Source organism: Pelophylax lessonae (assembly GCF_965119305.1).
Source record: "Pelophylax lessonae genome assembly, chromosome: 5".
Classification (NCBI taxonomy): Eukaryota; Metazoa; Chordata; class Amphibia; order Anura; family Ranidae; genus Pelophylax; species Pelophylax lessonae.
The window spans coordinates 392,277,858-392,299,716 of record NC_138772.1 but is presented as its reverse complement, the minus strand read 5'-3'; the positions used below and the strand labels follow the sequence as shown (position 1 = coordinate 392,299,716).

Genomic DNA, 21,859 nt, shown 5'->3' with positions numbered 1-21,859 from the left:
CAGGTAATGGTATTTTTTTTTTCACACATAGGCTACGGGGATTCTTGGGAATCCGCAAAGATACAAAATGTTACTTGGCAGCCCAGATTTCCTCGCTCACCATGCTCCATGCAACACATGATGTCCTACTCTGGGCGCTCCTTGAGCTTCCTGTGCGAAAACTCCAGTATCGACCTTGCTATGGCTCCCCCATAGATCTCACCATCCCTCTTGAGCCCCCTGATGTCAAAGTCTGCAAATCTAGGACTCCATGGGCTATTCTGGCAACCTCAGGTCTCCCTTCATATGCTTGCTCCCTCTCCTGAATAATTTGCTCTCCCATAGTTTTCCTGGTGGACCTCACACCTTAGGGTGGACTGTACCTTTCACACAGGTACACCACTTCCCCACATCCCGTTCCTTTTCATCTTGGCCATCTTTTCAAAAAACCGATGACGCAACGTCTTCTGAATTTGTCCGATACTTCAAGCTATGCCACTGATTGCCAAAAAGCCAAAAGACCGCCTTTGAGCATATCAGTTTGCACTCCCCCATGGCCCCAGGCACTGTCTAAATGATTTACTCTTCTCTGAACGCGGTTTGTCTCTCTATAAAATCTCTAGATTTTCTTCCTTCTAAAGGTGTCTTTGGGAGCACAACTTGGCGACCCCTATTGACCCTGTGGAGTGGAACAAAGCCTGGTCTATTATTGCGAAATGCTCATCCAATACTTTGACCCTGGAGGCAGCTTATTAAGTCTTACTAAGATGGTACTGGGTTCAAGCTCACATAGCACATGCAAATCTTTCGTATAGTGACAAGGGCTGTGGCCAACGTGATATCCTGCTATTGGGTGGATGTGTCAGCACCTCATTGGATTCTGGTTAAGGATTTTTGGAGTCTTGCATACATTGTTTTACTCATCCATCCACAAGGACGCAAAGCTAGCCCTATTGCTTTGTCCTATTTAGGGTCGGTTTTCCTATCAACAGAAACTGGCCACCTACTTGTTTCTTGCCGCCAAGCATACCATAGCCAAGGCCTGGAAGAAACCTATAGTTTCATTTGCAGCAGTGAAGGACTGTTTGATCTATATGATGCTCAACGAAAAGATGTCAAGCATCTTATATGACTCCCACTCTAGTTTTTTAAAATTATGCAAACCTTTATTGGTTGAACTAGATTGACTTTTTCAGCCAGAATATGTAACTTGGTTATTTTATTTTCCCTACACTACACCCAGCCAGTTACGGTGCCTTTTAGATTTCAAGTTGATTAACATCAGGATCCCCCCCCCACCCCATTTTTTTCTCATCTTCCTATTCTGTACCCATATCATCCTCTTTTTCCTCTTCTGGCTTCTGTTCTTATACGTGGGTCCTTAGACTCCACAAATTGTTTAGGCCGACGACCCGAGTCATGCAGCCAAGTTGTTTAATTGTTGCAGTATTGTTCATTAAACTGTCATGCATGCCCACCTTTTCGACAATTGTTGTTTGTAGGTGCAAGTGTTTTTTTATTTATGGAGGTCTGTATATGGCCCCCTGCGTGGGTGACATTTGTATTGCCTTTCATTTTGATTTTCAATAAAAAGTCAGACAACTGGGGTGTCCCAAAGCAGTCCAACTGAATGGGTGGGCAACACAGTATTTTAAAACATCAACATGTCCAAAAACAAGTTTAAAGAGCTGCCTGAAGAAACTTGGCATCAGATGGGCCTAAACATTCACCTGGTAAGACTTACCGAATGCGTGAACAGAAGACCAGGTGGCAGCTTTGAAAATATGGAAACAGATGCCTGATGCTAAAAAGCTCAAGAGGCACTTACTGACCTAGTGGAGTAATGCCTCGACAGGAAAAGGTGGAACCTTGTCCAAAAGCCTATAGACTTGATTGCTAAGCTGCTGAAGTCACCTTATGAGGACTCTTAGGAATAATGGAGAGAGAATCAGACAGCCTGAAAGAAGTGATGTATGAAAAAATATACCAAGGTATATTCCACGCGCCAAGGAATAATCTAGCAAATATGATGAATATTATAAGGTGCCGCAGCTGCTATAGAGTAAAGGAATAATTGAAAGGTATAACCTTAATAATAAGGCCAACTACAGCGCTTGCTGAATATAACCCTAGTGGTGAAATCCAGTAATGGTTCACTAAATTAGACAAATTAAAATTAATATATGACAAGTAAAAAAATATATATAGATCAGTGACTTTTACAAATAATGGTAATCAGAATTAATCAATATAACTTAATAATAAACATATGGTGAATAATCAAGTATGGATGTATCAAGTCCAAAATAAGTGACTGGTTGTGCGCAAAAAGTTCAAATGATAAAGTCCTTGAGTGATTGTGTTTATCCAATAACTTTAAAAAAGTGTAGGTGCTCAAAAGTGGATATCCATAATTTCTGTGACATCGGTTTGTTTCACCGCGGTGTGGGTAAATTAAATGACTTACCAGATCCAATGGGTCCTATATGCCTTACGGCATTAGGACCATTCACGATTAATTGCCCCCCCTGGGCTGGGATGAGTTCCCCTTCCAGTGGACTGGTACAGGGTTCCTCCTCTCCCCGGGGCACACACACCAAAGGTATATAGGAGAAGAAAAAAGCTCCAGATCTTGTAGTAAGGTTTAAATGTTTATTGCCCACAAAGCGGGTTAAAAGCAGGTAAAATAATAGTACAGGTTCTATAAAAGCGGCTGTCAGCGGTCAGCTAGCGAGCTGCACGTCCTCTCTGCAGAGTAGATAGCGGAGCTTCCAGCTTGCGTCCCACCTGACGTGACGTAATTACGCTATGCGTTCCAATCTTACGTGTTTCGTCACTTCCTGCGACGTCCTCAGAGAATCTTTTAACCCGCTTTGTGGGCAATAAACATTTAAACCTTACTTTTAACATTTAAACCTTGCCCAGGGGGCAATTAAGCGTGAATGGTCCTAATGCCGTAAGGCATATAGGACCCATTGGATCTGGTAAGTAATTTAATTTACCCACACCACGGTGAAACAAACCGATGTCACAGAAATTATGGATATCCACTTATGAGCACTTGCACTTTTGAAGTTATTGGATAAACACAATCACTCAAGGACTTTATCATTTGAACTGTTTGGGCACAACCAGTCACTTACTTTGGACTGGATATATCCATACTTGATTATTCACCATATGTTTATTATTAATTTATATTGATTAATTCTGATTACCATTATTTGTAAAAGTCACTGATCTATATATATATTTTTACTTGTCATATATTAATTTTAATTTGTCTAATTTAGTGAACCATTACTGGATTTCACCACTAGGGTTATATTCAGCAAGCGCTGTAGTTGGCCTTATTATTAAGGCTATACCTTTCAGCCTGAAAGAAGTGTCAACGCAAAACTAACATGTCACATTGCAAAAAACCTTCAACACTCAAGTGTGTGTTTTCAGGGACAGGATTATGCCAGTGTCATGATCGTTAACCTGTAAAGTGCTCAAGGGCTAACACAGGATATTAGGCAGAGCCTAGTGACAGAAGGTCACATTACAAGAAAGCCCTGCATCCTCATCTCAGTGGGGTCTAAGTATAACCTCCAAGACAGCGCCAAGGATCAGCCATTCCAGAAAACTGCAAGTTGAACTTGGATTTACAGTATAAAAAAAAAAAAAAAAAAGACACTTGAAAAATATATCCTGATATCCTGAGGAGAATAATCTTCCATTCTCCTAGAATGTTAGAAAGGAACTGAAGCATGATGGGAGCTGGAGGGGTTAAAGCTGACTGGCTAACTGCTTTTTTGCTTGCCAGTGTTCATTTCTCCAACAGGCAGCAGTATAAGTTAGTTGTCTCACCCTCTGACCTTTGGTCACTAATGAAAACTTAAGAAAGGTGGCAATCTTTGAGCCCCGGTTCACATTTATGCGATGCGGGAAGGCTGCGAATTCGCAGCCTGTTCCCGCATCGCAAACGCACCCCTGGAAGTTCACACTGCCATATGCAATACGCTGGGGGTGTCAATGTAATCTTAACAACACCCCCAGTTTGATCGCATATCGCAGTGCGATCTGACAGTTCGCACAGGATCGGATTGCACAAGTGTGAACCACTGTGCGATCCGATCCTGATGCGGCTGAAAAAAGGGGTCCTGTGCGTCTTTGCTGCGGGTGCGGTGCGAATTTAGCCATACAAAGTGTATGGCTAAACTCGCACCGCACAGCCGATCGCATGCAATGAAGGAGCAGTGCGCTCCGACATTACATGCGATCGCCGCAGCCGCACTAGTGTGAACCGGCACTCAAGGGTAGTGAGGTGCACATGTTCGCAAAAGGTGTGAAAGAGGCAATCCACAACATTCTGGACCATCATCCCTTTGACAATCTGTCACCAACATATAATGCTGTTTTAAAGTCTCTACCCGGCAAATTGACAATGATTCCCAACTTCGATCATGCAGTTTAAACAATTAACACCTGTCCCAGGTTGTTTTGTGTTACCTTAGTGGATGAACTGGACTCCCCTCATCAGAGCTGATTTCGATTTCAAATATTTCCTCAGTTGCTGAGGTAGAGGGAATATCCTCCTTCTTCTCATGTTTAACTCGTCTTCTTTTCCTCTTCTTCTTTTTCACAGACCCTGTGCTAATGTTCTCAGGCTCTGTGGTGTGAGACAATGGAGAAGTTTTTTCCACTTCCCCTGAGTTTGGCAAGTGGCTATGGATATTCATAAAAAAATGGTCATCTGTAGGTATAGGTGAGGTAGCCAGGTATGCAGGAACCTGTTCCTAAATAAAAAAAAAAAATAGAAAGAAAACATGAAATAAGGTAAACCTACATCTTACCAGCATTGTGGCCTTCATTTTACTTAAAATTGACCAATGACTGCATGTGAATGACACAATTGCTATATGGGAGGTCTTAAGATACCACACTCTTAGCAAAAGATATTCTTCTAATGAAAATTCACAGCTTTAGGCCAGATTCAAACCTATGCATCGTGCAAAAGCACATGTTGCCACACCATTATTTTAAATAGGGCACCAAAGAGCGCAGCTCTGATGCACCTGCTTTGCAGCACATCACAACATGGTTAGGTTACGTCTGTGCATTTCCTCGATGGCTTTGGTGCATTGGCAGCCTATTCAAACAAACAGACTGCTCTAATGCAACACATGGTAACACAATACACCAGATCACTCAGATGTGAATGGGGCCTTACAAAAGGCAGATACTGAACCACATATAAAGCCATAAAGCAGTGATCTCCCTAGTGAGTAGCTAGGGTGCCAAATGGCCTGAGACCACTTTTAATGCCAGTACATAATTTTCACATATAACTATGGTGTGCAGATAGAACAACTGCACAAATTATGAGGTTATAAAGTACTTGAAAAATACTATACAAATTAAAAAAAAACTAGCCCAACTGTATAGTTGATAGCAACCTCTTCTTTTCTGCCAAACTTTCATTTGGAAAATGGTAATATTTGCACAATATACCATTATTTACCAGGACAGAGCATTTTCACTTTAATGCACCATCAAACACATACATATCTCCTTCCCTCGAAAAATTTCATGAATTTAAAATACAAAATTCCATATTCTGCAAAAAAACAACTTCTGGCACCAAAATTCACGTACAGCTGACAGCTTCATTTGCTCGTCAGTAAATACCAGGGCTGTGGAGTCGGAGTAAATTTTGGGTACCTGGAGTCGGCAAACAATGCACCGACTCCTACTCCTACTAAATTTAATTGGAATTAAAAAAAAAAAAAGCAAGTTTAAATGTCCCAATTCACAAAATGTTATAATTAATGACTTAGTATAAGGAAACTTATAATTGAGGAGGCCAAATGTAAAAAAGGAAGAACTACAGAAAGTACTGAAAGGACGTTTTGTCTTCCTTAAAATGGATGCATGCACACGTCACAGAGTCAATTATTTTGCTATTAATGTTAGATTTTTGGATGAAAATAACAAAACAATAACACGGAACCTCGGATTAAAGGACACCAGTGATTACCTTCAGAAGTTAGTGGAGGGTGTTATAGAAGATTTTGAAATTACAAAGGAACAGATTTTGTGTGCGGTGACAGATAACGCTTCTAACATGTTGAGCACAATTGAGAAGATGAACGCAGATGAAGAAAGTTAAAAACAGATATTAGAGTTAGAGGAAGACAGCTCTGCAAGTATTGGAGAAAGTTTAGAAACTGAAGAGAATGCTGACATTTTTTTTTAGACAACTTTGTTGAAGAAGCATTGAAGCTTGCTACTATTCATCATATGCGACGTGCTGTTCATACACTGCAACTTGCCATAAGAGATGGATTAAAAGATTGCCATGCAGCTACACTAATTGGCAAATTACGGCAAGTAACTGTTGCAGCCAGGGCCCCGAAAACAGATGCAATTTTGAAAAGAAGTGCAGGAAAAGGAGCCATTTTGGATCAAACAACTCGCTGGGGAAGCACTTATTTAATGGTGAAGCATTTGCTTGAACTTAAAGACTTCATAGAAGAGATGGACAATGAAAATATTGCATTAACTGAAAGCCAGTGGACACAAACAAAAGAGCTGGAGAACTTTCTTTCTCACCCCTTCACCGTCACCAAGAGGTTGCAATGTGATGATCTAGCCCCGGGTAAATTCCTCTTGGAATGGAAGAGCCTGTTTTATCGCCTGAACAAAAATGGAGGATTAATAGCTGAGGGCATTGCATCTTCAATGATGAAAAGAGAGAGTCTTTTGCTGGAAAATGAAATCTTGTTAGCGGCTATTTATGTCGACCCAATGAGCTGACTTTTGTTGAACAGTGAACAGACTGCTACTGGGAAAAAGGCCCTCTATGATGTAGCAGTTCGCATGAAGGGATTACGACCTGAAATACCTCCACAGGATGAAGTTCTTTTAAGCAATAGTTGTAACTCAGGATCATCTTCTTCGAAGAATTAGACTGATTCTTTCTTAGACAAAATGGAAGTTGCTAAAGGAAAGCGAATTCGCATAAGCGTTACAGAACCAGTAAATGTCCAAATAAAAAAATTCCAACAGGAGTTTTATAAAGCACTAAAAGAAGTTGAAAAGTATGATCGCTCATCAAAACTTACTGTTGAAGAAGCCATCCTTGTTTATCCAGAGATCGTTAGTGATGTGGCCAGAATAGTTACTGCAATGCCACCCACCCAAGTCAGTGTCGAAAGATTAATACATATTAATACAGAGGAGTTGGAACATTTATCTACTGACTCCATAGCCCTGGTAAATACATGACAGTCTTCTTTTCCTGCACTTTATATTGGCTGAAAAATATTAGTTTAAATCCCCCTTTATCTTACTTGTGTGAACCCCCAGCTCATACAGTAAACTTCCACACAGTTATACAGGGAAGAACATTTTCCACAACACTTACATCTTCTTCTTCAGTTTCTTCTACAAAAAATGCTTCACCATTATCACCAAGCTTCATGTGCAGGTCCACAGGTTCTCCATTGATTTCTATATCAATCTACCGCACAAAAGAAAATAGCCTTTAGCTTTTTACAAAAAAAACCAAACTGCTACAATAGGCAAATTATTTAAGATACATCACAGTGAGAACAAGAAAAATTAAAGTGTCTGAAGGCAAAAGTTTTTTTTTTTTTTTTATCTTTCGCTAGAAGTATTTTTGCTTTCTATGCCCCACTGGAAAATTCCCTTTTACATCCTATCCTAAAAGAGGGAGCCCAGGGCATATACTATCACTTTCTGTCCCAGTGAAAATGGCCGCCAGGAAAAAAAGAATGAATGTACCCATCAGGAACACAGACAGAAGTTTTAAAGTGATTGCAAATGTTTTTTTTTTTTTTTAAATAACAAACCTGAATGGCCCAGATCCTCCTCTTCAGAGGCTGCTTACTATAGGGGCATCTGGGGGCATCTGTGTGGGAGCAACCCTGAGCCACACTATGTGTGTCTATTGACACACAGTACAGCTCTGCCTCCCTCTGTGTATGACCTTTATGTGCCGTATCTAGTGCATAATTACCAAGCTCCGAGCTTTAACCCCCGTCAATACCACCCCATTTCTTCATTTTCAAAACACTGTGGCAAAAAATGGGATCAACTTGGCATTTCTACTTTCCAAAAAGGTAATTTTGGTGGTGTCTGTATTGTTCTGGCTTTTTTAATTTTAACAAAAAGTAAGGGGTATGGTTTTTTTCACATCTTTTTCCTTTATATAAATTAAAAAAAAAAAAAAAAAAAGTAGTCATTAAATACTGCCGAAAGAAAATTCAAAATTTGGGTACTTAAATTTATTTGGGAACAGTGTTGCACGGCCAAGTAATTGTTAAAGTATCACAGCACTGGAAAACTGAAAAATGGGCAAGTATTCAGTCAATGAAACAAATAGAATGGAGAGCTTTACCCCCTTCCCTTCATAGGCAGGAGGATACATTTAGAAAGGTTTGGTTCTTTTCTTTTACCTCTACCCTTCCCCACTTCCAGAACCTCCCTTTTGCCTATGTCCCTTCACTATTTGTTCCCCTTCCCTGATCCTGTCAACTTTCCCATCCATTCCTCCCTTGTGCATCTACAAAATAAAATGCCCCTTCTGTGATCCATCACAGAATAATGCGTAGAATTACAAACAGTGGAGAGTTTACTGCTCATTGGTCAATACCTGTTTATGCTACATTTCAAATGCAGATGGTTAGGATATTACAAGGGGCCAATTCAGGAACCGTTTTCAGTAAACAACGTTAAATGTAATTTTTATGTAGTGCAAAGCATCCCCAATCAATGTACTGTATTGTGGATAGATAGAACATTTTTATATCTGTATAAAATGGCATTTTTGACTTACTGTAAAATCCATTTCTCTGATGTTCGGACACAGCTCCTGGTATTCATCACCATTGGGTTAAGCTGCTCCCTACAGGAGTAGGACACTAGGCAGAAAATAATTCTGGCTATACCCATGGGCAGTCCCAGGGGATATACTCCCTCTTTCTGCTATAGCCACTCAGTTTTGTTATAAGCAGTGTCAGGAGAATAATAACTCCACAGAGGGATGGGTGCTGTGTCAGTCAATAAAAATCAGAGAAATGGATTTTACGATAAATCCCTCTTTCGTTCATTAACGGACACAGCATCTTGTATTCATAACCATTGGGAAGCCCCAAAGCAGTGTTAAACATGAGGGGTGGAAGCAACCAAAAAATTTCTAAGGCTAAACATTAGCCAACCAGGCAACAGAAGCTCAACCAAACAACTGGAGCCAACCTAAAAAAAAAAAACAATACACCCTTAGGATCAGGTTCTCTTAAATAGCAGCCTGCAAAACCTTGTGGTCAAAAGAAGCATCCGCAGATGCCAACACATCCACTTTATAAAACTTTGTAAAAGTGTGCACTGACGACCAGGTGGCCGCCTTGCAAACCTGCATTACTGACGCCTATTGACGGAAGGCCCAGGAGGCACTAAGCGCCCTAGAAGAGTGCACCTTGACAGGGAAAGGAGGAACTTGACCCCTGATGCAATAGGCCTGAACCATCTTTCGGATCTATATGGAAATGGTCGCAGTGGAAGCGGACAACCCTTTTCGAGGTTGGTCCGTGAGCACAAAGAGTCTGACTTCCTGAAAGCCTCCATCAGCACCTGGCGTTCAACAGCCAAGCCATCAAAGCCAGCCAATGTAAAGCAGGATGGAAGACGGATCATTGGGACAGCAGATCCTCTCTGAGAGGAAGTTTCCAAGGAACATCGGCGACCAGCTGCACCAGATCGGCGTACCAAGCCTGACGAGGCAAGTCCGGAGCCACCAAGATGACCGGAATTCCCTTCTGCCTCGATCCCGTGTGGAAGTCTGGGCAGAAGCTTGAGAGGAGGGAAAGCATAAATCAGCCGATACTGATCCCCACGGGGCCACCAGCATGTCTGGCGTCTGCCAGAGGATCCCTTGACCGAGCCACAAACCTCTGCACCTTTTTGTTGAGCCAAGACGCCAACAGATCCATCTTTAGGGGTGCCCCACTGGAGTCACTGCTGATTAAACAACCCTGGATGAAGGGACCACTCCCCATGGTCCAACGCCTGCAGAAGGAGGTTAATCCGCCTGCCAATTTTCCACCCCGGGAATGTGTACGGCAGAGAGGGCTGGAATAAACCACTCTGTCAACCTTAGAATCCTAGCTAGCTCCAGAGCCACCAGGACACTTCTTTTGCCCCCTTGGTGATTGACATAAACCACGGCCATGGCATTGTCCGATTGAATGTGCATTGGAAAACCCTGAAGACGATCCGTCCAGCGATCCAGACACAGTCTGACCGCTCGGAGTTCCAAGACATTGATTGGTAGTCTGGACTCTACCAGCGTCCAGATCCCCTGAGCAGAATGCATGCCGAGGACGCCTCCCCAGCCGGACAGGCTGGGATTCATGGTGACCACTGTCCAATACAAGGGAAGGAAGAATTTTCCAAGCCGAAGCAATGGAGAATGAAGCCACCATATCAGGGACTCCCTCGTTCCCCGACTCTGAACTTCTCTGAACTTCTGTACCCGCACAAAGCAGTGGAGTGTGTTGAGGTCCAGGATTGGACGCACTTCGCCTTCTTTCCTGGGGACTGTAAATAGGTTTGAGTAAAAACCCTGAAAATGTTCCGAAGTCAGAAACCGGCACAATCACCCCTTGAAGGAACAGGTCTTGTACAGCCCCAAAAAGGCCCTATAAGCAGTCTGGGGACAGGTGCAAGTTGGAAGTAAAAAAAAACTTGCCGGGGGACGAGAGCGAAACGCGATCTTGTAGCCGGACCAAATGAATTTGTGGACCCATTTGTCTTGCACCAGGGAAGTCCACAGATCCAGAAACCAGCGCAGATGTCCCCCCACTCCCGAAACAGGTGAGGGCGCACCTTCATGCTGAAGGAGCCTTATCCACCGGTCTGGAGAAGCCTGATCTTGGCTTGCCAGACCAGGTTCGTTTGGATCCTCCTGAAGAGGCCCCGAAAGGCTTCAAGCCCTTGTCAGTCGACCCTGAGAGACAAAATAACTTCTTCTGAGCAGAGAAGGAAGGCCCACATCTACAATGGAGGTTCCTTGCCCTTAGTAGCCTGTGGAAGAAAAGTACTCTTCCCCCCCTGTGAGACCTTTAATGAGGTCATCCAGGGTAGCTCCAAACAGGCAATCTTCTTGGAAAGGAAGATCAGTCAAGGCCTTTTCTGAAGTTTGATCCGCACACCAGCACTTGAGCCATGAGACACGAGCCATCAGGGGAGCCGCATCCAAAGAGGCATCACTGATAAACTGCAGCCCCTGGACCAGCTAGTCTGCCAGCTCGGTAAAGGCAGGGGGGAGCGGCTCCCCTCCAGGTCACAGCGTAAGAGCTTAGCCCACTCGGTCAGTTTGCAACACTAGGACAATGGGGACTACCGGCCTCATTGCCGAATCAGCCAGAGTGTACATATTGTGAGCCACTCCCTCCACCTTCTGGTTAGCCGGGGGACTCTTCAAATGGAATCATGGCTGCCTTGTTTAATCTGGAAACTGGAGGGTCCACCACCAGTGGCACAGTCTACTTCTTAAGAGACTTCTCATAGAAGTAACGCTTAGTAAAGTGATTCAGAACCTCACGGGAATGCTTTGGTTGTCCCCACTCTTTAGCAACAATTCTGTCAAAATAGGCAGAGAAAGGAATTACCTTTGCCACTCTGGATGGCTTGTGATTGCAAAAGGGTACCTGCGCCTCCGTCGCAGCTTCAGCTGTGTCCTCCATCTATAGGGTCTAAAACACAGATACAATCAGTGCATCAACCAACACCTTTTTGTGCGCGGTCGCAGATGTGGAGGAATCATCCTCACTATCCGAGGAATCCAGGCGCGTGGTTGCAGACCCAGCAGGGTGACCCACATCCGCAGCAGCCGAATCAAAAGGTGAGGGACTCAGCAAGGGGGGGTGCCTGCGGGAAGGAGGGGAACCTTGAGGTCCGACTGCCCCAAGGAGGGGCCCACATCCACCCCAAAACCCTCTAGGGAGAAAGAGGGGGGGGGGACAGCTACTCACCATACCAGGAACCAGGCGGGCTCCGCTCCAGACAGAACCCCCTCCATCGAAATGGGTGGCTGTGGGCCATGAGGAACCCTGTGACTCAGGCTGAGACCCAGCCGTATGCGTCCTCGCAAGGCGTTCAACTCATAGGCCCCATCCAGTGGGGCTATGTAGCGGCCAACCTAGCGCGGAGCTGAGATCTGTGTGCGCTTGCTGGCGAGACTGGGGTGACCACCGGATCTAGATTGTCCAGCCCAGCAGTTGATTGTAGATCTCACAGGAACAATCCAGGAGAAAACAATTTTATCTAAAAAGAAAAAAAATTGCCAGAACCAAAGATCTCAGCAAGGAACTAGGTCCCTACTCCTGACTAGGAGGAAAAAACTGAGCGGCTATAGCAGAGAGAGGGAGTATACCCCCCCTAGGACTGCCCATGGGTGTAGTCAGAATGCTTTTCTGCATAGTGTCCTACTCCAATAGAGGGCAGTATAACCCAATGGTTATGAATACCAGGAGCTGTGTGCGTCAATGAAGGAAAAAGAAAAATAATTTAACAAAAAGTAGCCAGGGAATGCAGGGGTAATACAGGCTGGTACTGAAGTGGTTTAAAAAAAAAAAAAAAAAAAAAAAAAAAAAAATGACAGGTACTTACAAGATATCTCAATATATCAGTGCTTGGGGGTTAAGTTGACCTTTTGGAAAAAAATAATAAACGCACATATTTTTGCATGGTAAAAAAAGTGCATTTCTATTTTCTCCCTAAGGAGCCTGGGAAGCATTGCACCTATGATCAGTGGAGCAAAGAGAGCAAGAAACATTTTGATAGCATTCCTTCAGATATTGCCGGTTTACAACACACTTTCTGCATTTTTCTGAATTTGGGGACATCAATATTATTGAAACATGATTATATATGATCTTATCAACAGGAAGTCAGAAAAATTTGAATGCGACAGAAATGACTAATGGTAAATGGAGGAGAAAAGTCAAGGTCCAGGACGAGGGGGCAAAAGAAAACCAGAGAAAGTCAGCATAATAAAATTAGGTCTCACATTATCCTGAAACAGAATGGGGCTACATGGAAAAACAACAATAAAGTAGTCAAAAATCTGTAGAAGTTGAAGAAGAGCAGGTGCCCTCACTGAGAGTTCAGGAAATCCGGAAGACTTGTGACATGGTTCAGGAGAGGATTTTGGAAGAGAAAGTGGGAATCAGTAGGGCAGCCTCTCTCCAACTTTTTACCCCAGAGTAATCCTTAAAATATTTCTCAGGTCTCAGTGAACCCCTGGTAGGATTAGTCCATCAGGGGTCATTAGGATAATGCCCCTTACACTGGTGGTCAGAGGGAAGAATGCGGCCTAAGCAGTGGTGATTAGAATGCCACTATTAAGCTAGCCATACACAGATGGAAATTTGGCTGTTTGACTTCTGTTGAACGGACAAGCTGAAAAGCTTCTGTAGACCGATGGCTACAGCTACTGATCAGTATTTTCGGACAGTGGCAGGTCCAGCCCTAGGAATACAATGTCCTGGAAAGGGGGATTCCTCCATCTACATTTGTGTGGATGAAAAAAAATCTGTTCATTTGTGAAAGCAAAGCAGCCCATTAATTTTGCCACCTCATCCAGTTTTAACAAAGCATGTCAACATGCCGCAACAATGCTCCAATATATCCACTTCAGGACCACCCACCACACTTGCACTGCAGCAGGGCGGCCCTGCCACGCTGGATCAGGTACATTTACGTGATGTTGTATGTCTGGGTAGGGGGGAAGTGAACCCGCCGCCCTGGCTGTGCTGCCTTTTAACTCAACAGGGCTGAACGGAAAAAAACTGACAGCTCCAAGGGATCTGCTGTAATAACCATGCAATGTTAGTACAACGATCTTCCCTGCTGTGCTATTGTGACTGGGGGGGGGGGACGGCTGCCTAGCCAGAACACTCCGGTCAGCGCTCTCAGCCATTGGCTGAGAGCACTGATCAGAAGTTGATCAGCAGACCTTTGGCCGGCTTCTGTCGGACCTGGCTGCAGTACACATGGGCCGAATGTCGGCTGGTTCAACAGAAACCAAATGCTGCCCAACATTCGGCCCGTGTGTACGGCGCTTAAATTATAACATGCATGAAATAGAGGAAGCAAAAAAGCAAAGTTCAAACTTTTGTGAAAAGTCTTCTCAACTGACAGAACAATGCAGAACGGACTTACCACTTTTTCCTTGGACCGAAGAACTCCCAACTTCCCAAAGCGGACATGGAAGGGTGAGCACAGGAAAGTGCCATCTTGCTGCTGGACCACAATCACATCGATGCAGCCTGAAAGGGTAGCCTGGTTGATTCCTTTATACAGTTCCCTCACAGTAACCAGGACCTGCCCGGCCAGTTGCCCAACATAGTTCATGGTTTGTAACTAGAAAGAAAAAGTTGCGTTAAGAAAGACGGTTCAAATAAAGAAAACAAGAAAATGTTAACTTTTTATTTTATGGAAGGGACCTTTGTGAAGTGGCATAGCAAGCAAACAGTGATATTAAACTCAGTTTAAGCACGTTCCAAAGTAGATTTATTCATTAAATGAGTATACAACTCATTTAAAAAATTTTTAATCCTTGCCTGTGTTCCAGTCTATATAGAGTTATTAAAATCGAAAGTGTAAAATATTGCAAATCTTATCTAACAAAAATCCTGCGATAATCCCACTTTCAGACAAATGTGCAGAAAAGAGGTTTAAATGAAAAACAAAAAAATTTTAAATCATTGGTCAAAAAAAAAAAAAAGAAGCAAAAACTCAAAATGAAGTGAACAAATGTGAGAGCCGCAACCCAATAGGTCAGGATACAAGGCCCAGAAAAAAAGATTTAAAAGTGACCTGGTGTGCTTCTCTAAGTGATCAAAGGATACTTTATAGCAACAAATATTCATCCAACAGTAATAAAACTGTAAAATAAATAATATATATATATATATATATATATATATATATATATATATATATATATATATATATATATCTCTCTCTATCTCGCAACGTCAGTCAATTATCCATAAAAAGTCCTTCATAACGATTCATATACATAAATCCACTATTGACAGTCCAATTAAATAGTTTATATACCAGTGATTAATCCGTGTATAGAATCAACAGACGCAGCGTGAAAAGGTGCTCATAGGAAGGCCGTCCCCACATAAATTCACGCCCCTTACCAGAGATTTTTTATCTCAAATTAGTGAGATCTTATTCGCTTTTTAAAATTTCCACAATACCCCGTCGTTTTAAAGAGGGGGGGGGGGGGGGTTTCATCCACATCCAGCCTTAGTTGTAATAACATCCAAGGATCTCAGCCAGTATTCAATAAAACATATATTTGTTGGCCCGTGGTGGTTCTCTTCAAACATGTATAGGAAGACGAAGACACTTCATAGTGTAGTATGCTAAAATCCAGTTTTATTTAAAAGCATATATTACACTTGCACTTCGACAATCAAAAACTAGTGAAATACAAAAACAAGCAAACACAGCTGCGGTCCTCACTAGCCAGCTGGTGCGCGATGATGTCACACATGTGGCTCAACCCGACGCATTTCCTCATAATAGGTGTCAACTGGGAAAGGAGGCTCACAGCCTACAAATCATTAGATGTGGTAGCTATGCTAGTTATCTTTTTTTAAGTTTTTTCCTTCTGTTTTCACCTGGTGATCTGGCCTGTAACAAACCTCCCGTATTAGATTGCCTGCCCCCCCCCCCCCCCCTGCCCACTCTGGACGAAGCAGCACAGGGGAACCTTTGGACATCAGCATTCTCAGTTTGGGGAAAGGAGAGAATTAGATGTACTGGCAGATTTAGATACACTAACAAATTGAATCTAAACTCCAGCTAACACTGAAGCTACACAAGCAAATAAAATGAACAGATTTTTTGCATTTAGGGACAAAGGTTTTCCATGAATAAATGAAAGCAGATCATTGTAAGCCCCTCTGTCTGTGGTAAATTGTTTGTCTTAACCCTCTAAAATAATACATTTGCAGGGCAGCTTGTTCTGTTGAAAAACTTTAACTGACCAGTTTACCAGGTGAAAATAAAAGAACAAAAGAAAGCTAATGCAGCAATGATTATCTAATAATTGGCAAGATGCAATACAATAAAGGTTTGATTATGGGTTTAATACTACTTAAGCTGGTGCCATGACTTTTGCCCCAGGTTTCCTGTTTCAGGGTGGCGCCTTTCTCTTGCAGCATCCCATGGAGCCACTCTTGCATGCAGGGACTAGAGTTGTGTCTCCCTATACTGTGTGCATCAATAGAAACACATAGATCTGTAGCCTAGGATGGCAGGGAACTCCCCTGCTTTTCAAACCTTCGACCTTTTCAAACCGAAGAATGACTTTAGATTGCACTTTCCAAAGCATTCGCTGATTGGATGAGGTGAAGCAGTGGTACGCTGACATCAAGCTCTCCACCTCATCCAATTAGAACGCTTTGCAATCATTCAGAAAATGCCCATCATTCTTTGAATGGTACCCGTGCTGGATGGCTGACTCCTGTGTCCACAATGAATCAGGCTGGCCACTCTGAAAGCAAGTGGTTATTACTTAAAGTAGCTGTGTCTACTCCATTGATTTCCATCGGCCAGGTAGGTGATATACATATTAACACTAGTCCAAGCTGAACCAATGTAACTATGTATAATATGCCGATGACTGGAATTATTATTATTTTTTTTTTAAGAAAAAACACAGGGTTTACTACTCTTTTAAGCAGTCCATACACAGGTCAAATTTAGACTGATTCCTGTTAGATCGGCCCAAACTTGTGTGGGGTCCAATCAGCACCACCTGACTCCACAAAGGTAATTTTTTCAACCTACTTGTTGAAGGAACCAGGCAGAACATTCTTGGCCAAACACTGCCTGCATCCAATTTGATTCAGGAAACGTTAAGCCTAGTATGCACTACTAGTTCAACCCAGCGGGTTGAACGAAAAAAAAAAACTCACAGCTCAGGTTGGAGCCGCTGTACTAACAAATCCAATGTTGGTACAGCGATCTTCCCCACTGTGCTATTGCGTTTTAACAGGGGGGACAGCCCCCCTGCCAGATTACTCTGGTCAGCGCTCTCAGCCATTGGTTGAGAGTATTGATCGGGAGCCCGTCAGCATACAGTTTCCGGTCATGACCCTTCGACAGAAGCCAGCTGAATGGCCATGCACACGGGCAGAATGTTTCTATTGAACTGGCCGATATGGCCTGTGAATACTAGGTTTAGGGTACTCTGATCGCTATTATTTTCTGGCAGATGACACTTGCGGCTATTAAAGCAGATTTGTACAATCATATTATTTTGCGTGGATGGATGAAACGGGCTGAATAAGATAAATCTTAATGTGTATGGTCAGCTTAACTGACACTGCTCCCAGATTACAATTACTTCATTTCACATCAGTCAAAAATGCACAGATTCTATCTATTGTTCATCTGGATCAGACAGGCTTTATGCCAGCTCAGAATATAGCCTTTTAACATGAGACACTCATTCATGAATCTACAGGCCTCTCACACACAAATTGGCTCCAAGGTAGTGGTCACACTAGATGTGCCCAAGGCCTTCGATTCGGTGGAGTGGGCCTATCTTTGGCAATGCCTGCTCTGTTTTGGTTTTGGTCCCAAATTTGTAAAGTAGCTTTCCATACTGTATACCGCACCACAGACAAGGGTGGTAGCCAATGGGTGCACCTCTGCCACCTTTCCTTTATATAAGGGGACGCGTCAGGGATGCCCCATATCACCCCTATTTTATGCTTTGGCGGTTGTACCACTGGCTATGGCCCTAAGATCTCACCCTGGAGTCCAAGGGTCCAACACTCATGGAAAAAATAGGGCTTTATGCCAATGATATGGTCTTGTACCTTGCAGATTCCGGTCCCTCCCTTACATTAGCACTTCAACATATAGAGCAGTTTGGTGCCTTTTTGGGCCTTAAGATTAATTGGGACACATTTTATATCCTTCCCATAGACATCTTTCCCCCCTCAGGAGATCAAGCTTCTTTACCACTGACGAGAGTCAGCTCCTTTAGATATTTGGGTATCCAGGTGTCTAGAGTGCGGTCCAAAGTTATTCCTGTGAATAGAGAGCCTCTCATACCGCTACTCAAGAACAAGACACAGATATGGGCAAAACTACCATTGAGGATGGGTCGAATAAGCCTAGTTAAAAATGGTCTTGTTGCCAAAGATATTATACGTTCTATGGCATTCCCCGGTGTATATACCATTAAAATATTTCAAAAATATGGACAAATTACTGAAATCGTTCATCTGGGGTACTAGTAGGCAAAAATTGTCCTGGAAAGCCTTAAAGAACCCCACGACACTGGGTGGATTGGCGGTTCCTGACCTGAGACTGTACTAATTGGCGGCTCAGCTATCTCATCTGTATCACTTTGATAAATACGACAGGGTGGAATATGTATTATTGGTCTGCCAGAGTCCCATCTCATTCATTCTTTTTGTGACATACTGAGGGGTCTCCGCGGCTCCTCTTGTGTTCTGAGCCATTCTGGTCTCCTCTTTCAGCACAAAAGGATTTGGGATCTGGCTACAGCAAAAATGAATTGCCCTCGGATACATGAGGATACTCCTTTATGGTACAGTAAGCAACTGAGCGAGCTCTTGCAGATCCCTGATCCGAAGGTCTTGATTTTACATGGTGTATTGCAATTGTCGCATGTCTTGCAGGAGACTCAAAACATTTGATCAACTCAAAATGGAGTTTACTTTGCCAAACCACGTTTTTTTTTAGATCCCTTCAGTTGCGTCATGCCGTATGGGTGCAATTTGTTGGTTCTTACCCACATTTACCGTCCCTTGATGTTTTAGCCGTACTGAAGGGGAATGAGTCTCGTAAACTAATTTTGTTTTTTTAGGACATGTTAATCACCCCATCCGCAACCCAGCTGGCTTATTCCCTCAAGTCTAGAGGCGAAATTGATACCGGGGAAATGGATGATGAGGATTGGGGTGAGGGGTTGCAAGTGGTTAGGCTGGTGTCTAAGATGTCAGACAGGCTGACATATATATTCTCGATAGAGCTTACCTTACGCCAACACAGATGGATAAATTTTGTCCTGAGTGTCCCAAGTGCTTGACTTTTATTGGCACCTTTGGGCATTTAATCTGGACCTGTCCCGGGTTAATCGATTTTGGGAACAAGTGATGCAGTTTCTTCATGATTGAATGGGCTCACCGGTGACAATGAATCCAAAGCAGTGTTTATTGGGACTATTTCCGGACACAGACATGGATAAATATACCTCAAAGTTTGTGCATGAAACCCTACTTATTGCTAGAAAGTTAGTGGCCAAGAGGTGGATACAGGCCACAGCCCCTACCCTTGTAACATGGATTGCCGAGCTTAATACCACTTTGCCTTATAAGAAAGCCATTTACATAATAGGGGATGTCCAGGTAAATATAATAAAGTATGGAATAGATGGTTACATTCCTCACTGACATGTACCCCATAACATTACCCTGATATTCAATATATACGTCCCTTAGGCAGTTACATCCCAAGTTGGGTTTACTATACATAGACTGTGATCCCAATTGTTGCAGTGCACTTGGGGCAATTACTTTTTTTAATAATCTGTCTAGTGCTAATGTATGGCTTCCCTTTGGTTGAGTGAACTAGACACGTAGTTCACTCTGCCTTTCTCTACCATACGGTAAATTATCGGTTATATTGTAATGTATGATGTGCACCATATATGGTATTTACTACCTGTATTGCAGCTGTAAAAGAAGTACCTTTTCTTTTTTCTTTTCTATTCTTTATTGTTTGTTCTTTTATGATGTATATGCACATATGCTGTGTTGCGGTTTATCACTGCAATGTTATACAACTCAATAAATCTTGTTTGTTGATTAAAAAAAAAAAAAAAAAAATGCACAGATTCCTTCTTTACACTCAATGAACTTGGGTCGAGTGCTCTGGATTGTTTGTCACTTGCTGGCTTACTGTGGTTAAGATACAATAAGAACTCTATTGGACATATAAGCAACTACAAGAACATTTTATGTTGCCAATAGCAACCAATCCGTTTCACTTAGAGCAGGGTACACCATAAAAACAAGGATTCTGAAGAGTTGACATGGTCAACAAGAAATGTTCTTGTCCATGCACTTTCACTCGTTGCTTTTCATTATTGAAAAGCAAAAAGTGGTAGCACGTGGGCACTTTACACTCTCCCTATGAGACAGGCACAGTACTGAATTGAGCTGTATAATCCCTCTGCCCTGACTAGTAGTAATAAGAGGAAGCGCTGGTGATGTTACTCACTGCCAAGCCTACACTGATAATATTCATTGTACAAACAGGGAAGCAATCTGCGGTGCTATTCTCAAAGAGGCTCTATAAATAAAAATTACTACTGTGACCACAAAGATAAAAATAATTAGATAATCATCTGATTTATACCAAAGAGACATCTTCCTCCTTTGCTGACAAACATAACATACAGTTTTTAAAATCTATCACAGAAGGATATATTACAAATTCAGCCCCAAAAAGAATGCTTTTTGCAGTTACCATTTATGTTGAAGCGCAAAAAAATTTTTTGGATCAATCAAAACACAGCTAAGACATTGAAAAATGAAAAACGATCCATTTCCACTTTGGGTTAAAAACGTGGATATTTTTGTAGAGAGAATACACATCCTGCCCTGCTCTGGATTGTAAGATAAACTCTACAAACTGCAAACTCAGTAACCGGTCCTGCGTCCGCCCAGCTATCAGACATTTCCAGTTATTCACTCTCAGTAAGCTGACACTCATTTCGCCTGTTTATCTTAGGATCCCACTTTGTCAAGTCCAAAGAGCAAGAAACAGAGAACTGTATTTCACTAATGAAGATCATACAACAAAATACACATATAAAATTATTGGTTTACTTTCAGGAGTGCACTCGGCTGAACTATAGTCATCTAGGAATTATCATCTAGGAACTAGCATAAACCGCAGGCAGACGTTTCTTTATTGAACCCATTTTACTTTTAAGGCCTCATTTACATTACTGCTTGGAGGGCAACAGACATTGGTGGTACACCTGCTGCAGGCCAGGTATGATGCTGCAAAAATGATCCCTCTTTCGTGCTTGGTGGGCTCTTATTAGTTAAAGAAGTCATGTTCGGTGGGCAGTTGTGCCTGCCAAATGCGAAAGAGGGAACATTTTTGCAAAGCATCGTGCCTTGCCTGCAGCAGGTTTACACCCCGGTCCGCTGCCTTTGCAGCTTAATGGGGGAGCATTACAAATGTGCCACAATCACAAGTTTTTACAGTAATGTACCTGTAATGAAGGCTGTTGCACGTTATGCAGACAGCTGGATCCTGAAGTAATCTTCACTGCAGAGATGCCGGTCCTCTTACTGTCAGTGAAATTCCAAAGCTACAGTGGTTAAAGCGGTAGTAAAATCCGCTTTGTGATTTTTACCAACAGGTAAGCCTATAATAAGGCTTACCTGTAGGTAAAACGAATATCTCCTAAACATGCACCGTTGAGGAGATATTCACCCTAGCTGCAGCCAGAGACGTCACCGGCGCATGCACTGTGAGGGCCCAGCATACCGTGCTGTAACCAAGGGCTCTTGTGCACATGTGCGGGAGTGAGGTCATTGCGGCACCGTCCACTGATACAGCCGAAGTCCGTGGACCCAAAAAAAGACCAGGGGAAGAAAATGACATGTTTGTTATTTTGGTTTAAAAAAAAAAAAAAAAAACAACGAAGGTTTATAATTAATTACTTTAGGGGAGCCATATTGTAGTCATTGGGAGGTGAAAAGGTCCTGACATCATTGGGAACAAACAA

The 21,859-nt window shown here is 42.7% G+C and overlaps 1 protein-coding gene across 3 annotated transcripts in view; it reads right to left on the bottom strand.

Annotated features, from left to right (window-relative positions):
• LPIN2 (lipin 2) overlaps positions 1 to 21,859 on the bottom strand; it is a 222,958-nt gene that overhangs the window by 127,301 nt on the left and 73,798 nt on the right. For all 3 annotated transcript variants that reach the window (XM_082258203.1, XM_082258202.1, XM_082258201.1), the window contains exons 2-4: positions 14,212 to 14,412; positions 7,391 to 7,486; positions 4,474 to 4,760 (exon numbers count right to left, since the gene is read on the bottom strand). In XM_082258203.1, coding sequence (XP_082114329.1) covers positions 4,474 to 4,760; positions 7,391 to 7,486; positions 14,212 to 14,403 — 575 coding nt within the window. In that variant the 5' untranslated portion in view covers positions 14,404 to 14,412. The remainder of the gene's footprint in view (positions 1 to 4,473; positions 4,761 to 7,390; positions 7,487 to 14,211; positions 14,413 to 21,859) is intronic.